The 8172-nt window shown below is 43.0% G+C and overlaps 1 protein-coding gene across 1 annotated transcript in view; it reads right to left on the reverse strand.

Annotated features, from left to right (window-relative positions):
- Positions 1-7578, reverse strand: part of GRHL3 (grainyhead like transcription factor 3) — a 31214-nt gene extending 23636 nt beyond the window's left edge. Inside the window, exon 1 of the mRNA XM_009668254.2 lies at positions 7414-7578. Coding sequence (XP_009666549.2) covers positions 7414-7430 — 17 coding nt within the window. The 5' untranslated portion in view covers positions 7431-7578. The remainder of the gene's footprint in view (positions 1-7413) is intronic.
- Positions 7579-8172: the final 594 nt, after the last annotated feature.

The raw sequence follows: 8172 nt of genomic DNA on the forward strand, positions 1-8172 counted from the left end.
TACCACCCTATCTCTGTAAAGTGGAGAGGTGGGAAAGGGACATCTAAATCCAGATGCAAATACACATGAACTTTACTTTCATCACTCCCCATGATGCCTTTACCACATGGCTATTCCCTATTTGCCAACTGCAAACTGTCTGCTCTCTGTATGGCAAAACAAACTTTCCTTTTACAGGCAGTTACCTTGGTGCAGCGGCTCAGACAAAGCGAGGATCAGCTACTGAAACACAAACACGTGGGACCAGCGGCCTCTCTTCTTGCGTGCAGACTCACCACTGGAGCCTCGGGGTCATGTGCCAAGCAGTGCATGAGTTTGGGAGGGGAGCAGTCTATTTGTTTCCAAACAGCTCAGGATTTGACACAAGGTGATACCAGCTCCCTTTCCCCACTCCATCCCACCCAATCTCTGTTTTCCCTATTTATCTGTCAAGTGTACCATAACAGTGGCCTCCTGATTACAAATAAACACTCAGGGCTATGCTGACACAGGATAATATGCCCAAAGGGTCTAGGTGGGGAGATCAGCCAAGCAGCAGAGGAACACTTGTATTCCTTTTGCCTTTTGTTGGGTTTCAGTGGGCGGTTTTGCCAGCCTTTAAGCTTTGTGTTGTTTCTCTTTGTTCTCTCCCCTATAAGTGATTAGGCCTGCAACCTAAATATTAGCCATGCCAGCTGCTGATGGCTACAGAGTCACATCACATTGTCAAAGGCACAACGGATCCATAGCAACCAGCAGCAGGAATTCAAAGCCGCAGAATAGAGACGCTGGCCCTTGGGACCCCAGAGATATCCTGGACAATTCACACAGGGGCTTTCCTTAGCTCTGGTTTCATGCATTGCACTTGCCTCCCTGTCAAAATAACCCTGATGTTCCCCAAGAGCCTCTTATCAGTAACATCGGAAGGGATCAACACTCAAGACAGCAGGACAAATAAAGAGCAGCATTTACTATGACTGCTTTCTAGGAGCAGAGATTTTAGCTAGTAAATCAGGCTCCCTTGCAAAGGAAGAATAGCATCCCACAGAGTGGCCTAATTAACTAAATACAAGTTTCTGTGCTAAATTCAGATTCTACCCCCTCTCTGCAAGTCTAATAAATAAACACATCTGAAGATAATGTGACAGTACAGCCATCAGCAAGCATACGCTCCCAGGCCCATCCACAGAGTAAGGCAAACACCCAGACATACACAGAACCAGGAAAAAAGTCAGAGAAAGAAACATATAACAAACACATGGACTAATCATGAAAAATGTTGCCTAGATGCCAAGTACAGGCACAGTGTCCATTCATAGGTGTTAAGGCCCAGGAGACTGCAAATCTCATCGATCCTGATTCCCTCTGCCTACAGGCCTGAAATATTTTCCCTGGCAGCTGGATAAAAACGTAGCCTATGTCATTCAATTTCTTTATGGGCGTTTCACTAGCATGATCAGCTTCAGGTTGTGCAGTACGTTAACTCAGCACCTAACAGCTAGACGTGTCCTAGCTATCCCTTGGCTCTGTTTCCCCACGAAGACAGTGGAAGGAAACGGACCGTATGGCACGTACGCGAGACAGGTGAACCCCATCACACTTGACAGAGATCCTGCACAGATGTAACACAACAAGGGCAGATATCTGCATTTCGTAAGTGCAGAGCAGAAATGTGTGGTGGCTGGGATGGAAAGAAAAGGGGCCATAGCGAGCACATGTGAGAAATGGCTACTCTTTCCCAGGAACCTGATCCTGCACAAGGGTGCTGAGAGGCCTTAGCGCTGATGCAGGGCAATGGTGCTCAGCGCCACCCAGGAAGAGGGCTTAGCTGTGCAGCTGGATCCAGCCATGCAGCGGGGAAGGTGTGGTGCATCCCCGCAGGTGGGATGGAGCGGGGTGGGGACGGAGCGATGCACGTGTTGCTGACACTCATGGAGATAGATCCCTGCCAGCTCTATGACAGAATCCCCCACTGCAACTCACCTGCGGAGCCGAAACCAGTCGGAACGGTTTGCAGGCTGAATCCAAAGCTTCATGGAGCCAGAAAAACTTTCCAGGGGCAGGCGCTGCCTGGGTAACTTACAGGGAACTCTCCTGTCTTTTGACCCGCTTGGGTTTGGGTTAGCTCTTAACAGATGTTTAGGATCCACAAACCCAGGATCTAGAATTATTCTTCCATTTTTACATCAGCTGCCCAGCCTAACTCTCCTCTTTTTGGAGCTAGTTTACTACCACAGGAGGAGAAACTGAGGCACAGGGCTTGACACTAAAATGACTTGTCCAAGGCTGCTCAGTGAAGATGTGAGAGCAGAATTAGATCAGAACCCCTGCTATACCTCGCTAGCAGAGGACCCGTTCTTGCCTTTCTAGCCTGAAGGACTCCATGAGACAATTCAGCAGTGAGTGATGCTGGGGGGACACCAGCTGGTATTGTGTTTTACCTGATAGCATAATCCTTGATGTTATCCACCCATATGATCGTGGTATTTCATGAATGATTCTATTTTTAGCACCTTTTCTTGCCTACTGTAACATATTACAAGAATGATGTTATATGTATAACATATTACATGAATGATGTTAACATACATCATTCAGACAAGAAATTAGTTTGCAATTCAGGAAATATGGCTGATTGTTTGTTTGTTTTCCCCAGAAGCAGTTGTGATGCTTCAGTTTTGAGGTGTCCTGAGTTTTAGGGTGATCTGCCTTCAAAGGGAAAACATTAAAAAACAGGTCCCTAACAGTACCTCTGACTGAGCATCTGCTATCACTTGGCACTTGTGAAGTTTTGGTCTAAACTTCTGCTCTCTCATTCTCATGTTCACTGTGGAAGATAAAGATACCTTATGCATACATGTATTCATGAACACAAACCATTATCTTCCCTAACACATAGCACACACACACAAACTGTATTGAAGCTCCAAGTCCTGTTAAGTACCATGAGAAAGATTATACAGCATGAAAATAGCTTCATATCTCTGAGATTTGAGATTTTAGCTGCTTTTCATTATCTTTTTTGTTTTGAGTGCTTATGGATGATTTTTCCCAGCTTCCGTATCCAATAACCTAGCTACTTGCTATTTTATTTTTTAACTCTCTTCTATTCACCTGACTCCAAGACCTGTGGCTTTAAGAAGAAAATCACAGCCCAGCTGTATAAGACTTGTGATGAGAAAGACTTCCCTCATCACAAACCATCAGAGGATCCTGCGATAACACACTAAACAATGGGACTGTCTCTGGAGTTCAATGTCTCTGTGTGAACCTCAGCACTCATTTAAGAAAGCAATAAGAGCACAGCCTTGCATTAACCTCACCTAACGTTTGCTATTTCAGTGAAGTGTTGAGTCTCAGGCTTCCTACGCGCCGCTGAGAGCCAATGGGACAGTTCGACCCACCCATTTTAGCGCGGGATGAAAGGCTTGCTGGATGTGCTTATCTCTTCCTACTGCTGCTGAGGAAATTCAGACAACTAACAAAGCCAACGCCTGGGTTTTAGCTTGCTAATGGTGAGTGAGATGAATCCTACAGCTAGTTGCCCATGAGGATACAGGAAGCATGTGTCAGGGCAGGACACAACACAAGCCTCAAGCCCTGGAGCTTGTTCCCCTGCTCGTTCAGATTACCCTTGTCTGATGTCTTGCAGCTGCTGTACCTGCTTCAGCCACGGAGTGGTCTATATGCAGACCTGGCAAGAGACAGCCTCGTTGGCTCTATCCTTCTTTTTCCTCTCAGCTTCTATCTTTCTTTTCTTTCTGAATCTTTCCCTTCCCAGCATCTCCCACACTCCTCCCATCCTTCTGCCTGCACTCCTCTCCTCTTTTGTCTTCCTCTTTCATCCCACTCTGGAGGGACTTTTTAGGCTGGCCAGCACTTGGCAGGCAAGATCTCCTATAACGTGCTTGGCTTCAAGAGTATCCTCTGAACATGGGTCCCCCAAGGCCAGGCAAACCTCTCACTTTGCTATTTAATCAAAAATTTCACAATGTCTGCCAAACAAACCTGATTCATCCCATTCTAGGTTTAACCCTATTAAAAAAACCCATTTCTTGGGAATAGGCTTCACAGCCCAGGTGGCAAAGACACAGCAAAGAAAAGAAACAAAAACTTGACACAGGCAGGCAGCTGGCACCCAGGAACCAAGTTCTTTGATAAATGTCATCTATTTTTTCCTCCAAATACTTCTGATTATGAACACTTTGGGAAAGAGGACTACTTTTGGTTCAGAAGCTGTGCAGTATATAGCACCCAGCTATCCTCATCCATAATCACAGCTACTAGCCAGAACAATCTAACACCTTTACTAAAGGAGTAACAACAAACAAGCCATCACTTTTTCTTAACTTCTGAGCCTTTGAAACTTGTGTACTAGCAATAGAGTTTTAGACAGAATACAATCATGCTCTAACTGAACTGCACTGATTAATGTACGTTTTAGCTGTTGACTTTGTCATTCTTGAGCACATATTATATGAGGATCCGAGGCTCCAGTCAGGAACGGTCTCCCTGCCAATCGAGAGAACTGAAGCGCTTACAGGTGCAAGGTAAGCACAAGTGTATTTTTGGATGAACACTTTACAATGATCAACAATTCAAACGCTAGACTGAACAAAGAAGGAGTAGATTCCCCATCAGTGTAATTGTCTTTATTCTACAGACTTCACTGAAATTATATCAACGTACTAATCAGTCGAAAATGTGACCCAAAGCATCAAAGCTGAGATACTATGTAAATGTTGATTTATCTCTGCTTTGAGTCTAGAGTTTATTCAGAGAGCTTTTATTCCTTTGTTGTGAATTGCATAGCAGTTATTTAGTTGTTGTTTCTTTAATTTACAAATCTCTCTTTCTCTTTACATAACTTAAAAAAATAAAACCCATGTCTCCCTTGAAAGTGTACCTTGCTTCACTATGGTTAGCCCTTGTGTGCTTTACTGCCAGGATTTTATAAAAGGGCTTTAACTTTTCATTCACCAGGAGCATAACTCAAGTTTTAATAACACACCTTATGCATGACAAAAATTTGCTTCTGGCGATCATGGTTTCGACCACAAAACCACAATTGGGAGTAACTCTTGGTTAACTCTTTCAAGCCCATGCATTGCAGAGTTATAAGTTCAATATAGAAGGCTATGGAAATTATCGGTTAGAATATTTTATAATAGATGAAACATCTCATTCTCTCATGCCACACCAGTCTGCTTCCCAAATCCTTTCTGTGAAATTAAAGTGGCAAAGGGAAAAAAAAAGAGAGGTGAGTTTTCCCTATCATTTTGGGCCACAGTACCAATGCATGTGGTTATCACACCTCTTGCAATCAGCTACATCTGGGCACATTTTAACAGCTCAGATCATCCTCCCTGTGCCCTCACTCAGCTTGCCACCAGGGTTGTATAAGAGAGGCACAGCTGTGTGAGATATGCATGCACTGCTGCTCTTATCAGATCCTCTAAATACTGGTCCTGAGAACCCTCTCCTTCCACTGATGTCTAAGGGGCTACACCTACACCCTGTATGGCTTTGGCCCAGGTGATTAAGCAGAAGTGAACAGCTACTGCAACAGACCCATTGCGCAGATATTGCTTTTGCAACTCTTCAAGGTTCCTTGTCCCCAGTGACACCTTTCCCCTCACTGGGACAGCCTGGACACATCAGCTATGCCTTTGCTACCACGAAATTCCCAGCTCCCTTATCTCCTATCACTGCTCCCTCTTCAGCCCCTGGGGAGCTTTTCAGGTGAGGTGCTCCAGCCCCATTGTGCTCTTAAACGGCTTCTTTCTAGTAGAGGTTGCAATTACCGCCTGCCCCTGCCCCTCTGACAAGGCATCAGCACACCAAATTTGTAACAACCAGCTGTCTGGACTCTTGGGATACATTTTTCAAGAGCCGTGGACTAGTGAATTAAAGTGAAAGTTTCACAGCGATTTGCAAAAGTGTCCTCAAGTTTCATCTACCAGAGAACATTTGCTGTTCAAAAAGACTCCATATGCTGCATCGAGCCTTCTACCCGTGGAGGTAACCAAACAAAGCTACAAAGATGTCTGCAAAGATTGAGAGGAGATAGCAACCTCTGCATTTTTATCAGTCTTTGGAGTTGAGATCTGAATCACAAAAGGGATGCTACTCCCACCAATTCCCTTTTTCTCATGTGAAAGGCACAGGGGTTAACAGTCCGTTAGTAAAGTAAGAGAAGAGTCAGGCAACCATGTAATTCATCAGGTAACATAATGCCCCAGTCCATAATTAGTAATACATCAATCTAATTCTGCAATACACTGTGTACACACACAAAACACTCTTTAGCATTTTGAGAGTAAACCACATGGCCTGATTCTAAGTTATAAAAAAAAAATCTATAAATTACCCAAGGAGCTCAGAAAGCAAAAATTTAAGTCATTGATTCTTAACTGATCCAAGCATATGGATCCCAGTGTTTATATAAAATAATAATTAGTGCTGCACCTCTTCAGGGCTCTTAATTATCAACTGACTAGCTGTCACAACACCTCTGTCAAGCTTGTAAACACATATATGTATGTGCTTTCCTGTCTAAATATACCTTCTGAAGCACCATACACATACACAGATGCATATATGAACAAATATTTCTAGATATATTTTATTATATGCATATGCATTTCATACACGGCTATACAAATCTAGATAGCTTTCTAAGACTGAATTGATAGACGAATTCAATATTTTTCTATATCATTGTTCAAAATTCCTCCAGCCTTTGCTACCTAATGTCATACCAATATAACATTCCTTCTTTGCTTTTATTCCAGAGGTGCGAGACATGGCATGCTATGCAAGTGCATAGTCATCAGTATCCAGAGTCCAAAACATTTTGGAGGTCCCAAGATTAGAAGCAAGAGTTACATAGGATGAACAAAATGTTCTATAGGTTTTTTTTAATTACCAAAATAAATGAATTTCCATCAATTATAATTTGTTGATAGAATCATAATCTGAATCCATTTACTTAGAAAAACCTAGAAACTCATCCAAAACTGGTAAATACTTTGGAAGGTATTTTCTAAGAAAAAAATACAGGATCACTGTAGCATATGTTAGATTTTTGTTGGATAGAAGCAAAAAAGGTTTGCCTGGAGATGGAAACCTAATATGTCAAACTTTAGTCTGAGGAAAAAATTAGGATCATGGTTTTAAAAAGCTCTTGACAATAACAATAACAACAAGAAGAGACTCCTCTGAAGAGCAGCAACAGGTTAGTGAGGAACAGAAAATCTGAAAAAACACTCCCATCCCATTCTTTTACTTCCATTTGTAAACAGCTGGACAGGCAGATTAACCCAAGGAGTCTAATTCATTCAGACTCAAAGTACTCAAACAAGCTGAGAAGAAATACTTAGCCTACACAGAGAGAGGACTGGGTAAATAAAAAAAAAAAAAAACTCTACTTACTCAAGTTCATTAGACATATTTCTCCCAGTTTCCAACTCTTTGCAGACAGTAAATGCTGATGACTTCTCTCTTCTAGTGCCTGCTAAATACAGACATTGCCTGTGAAGTGTTTGATTTATGGCGAGGTTTTGCGCACAGGTATTTTGCTGACAGGTAGGCAGGATGTGCGGCGCGGATTGGCTGGCGGCACAGGTGCCGTGGGACAGGTACACCCGAGCAGGTGCAGCCGTAACCCTGTGCGTGCCGGCCCCGGCCAGGGCAGCGGCGGCAGGAGGGCCGAGAGGGTGGGAAAGGAGGGAAAAGCCCTCGGGGGGAAAGAGTTGTGATAAAGAAAGGAGTGGATTTCAGTTATTCATCTGTGGGATAATTAGTTTCAGTTTGGTGGATGTATTTCATGTACGGCAATGCCAAAGAGCTGTCATTTTTATGAATTTGGGGGTTGATTTGTCCTTTGCTGTTTTCTTATAAATAAATATACAGATATAAATACATACATATATATAAAGGCATAAATTAAGAAAAAAAAAGTTCTTAAGTTTCCTCTTCCTTTCCTTTTCTCACCTTCTCTTAGCTGCTCACTCTAGAAAGTCTCTGGATTTATTTTTTCCTCTTAAAAAAAATTAAAATATGACGATGAGATGCCAAGACATACAGCAAACCCACTGTCCCATGGGATCTTTCTATTACATCGGATAGGTAAGGAAAACAGGTCTGCGGGATAACCCGTATGTGTATTGTTCAAACACGCTGTCCTGCCTT

Source organism: Struthio camelus, chromosome 23 (assembly GCF_040807025.1).
Source record: "Struthio camelus isolate bStrCam1 chromosome 23, bStrCam1.hap1, whole genome shotgun sequence".
Taxonomy (NCBI): domain Eukaryota; kingdom Metazoa; phylum Chordata; class Aves; order Struthioniformes; family Struthionidae; genus Struthio; species Struthio camelus.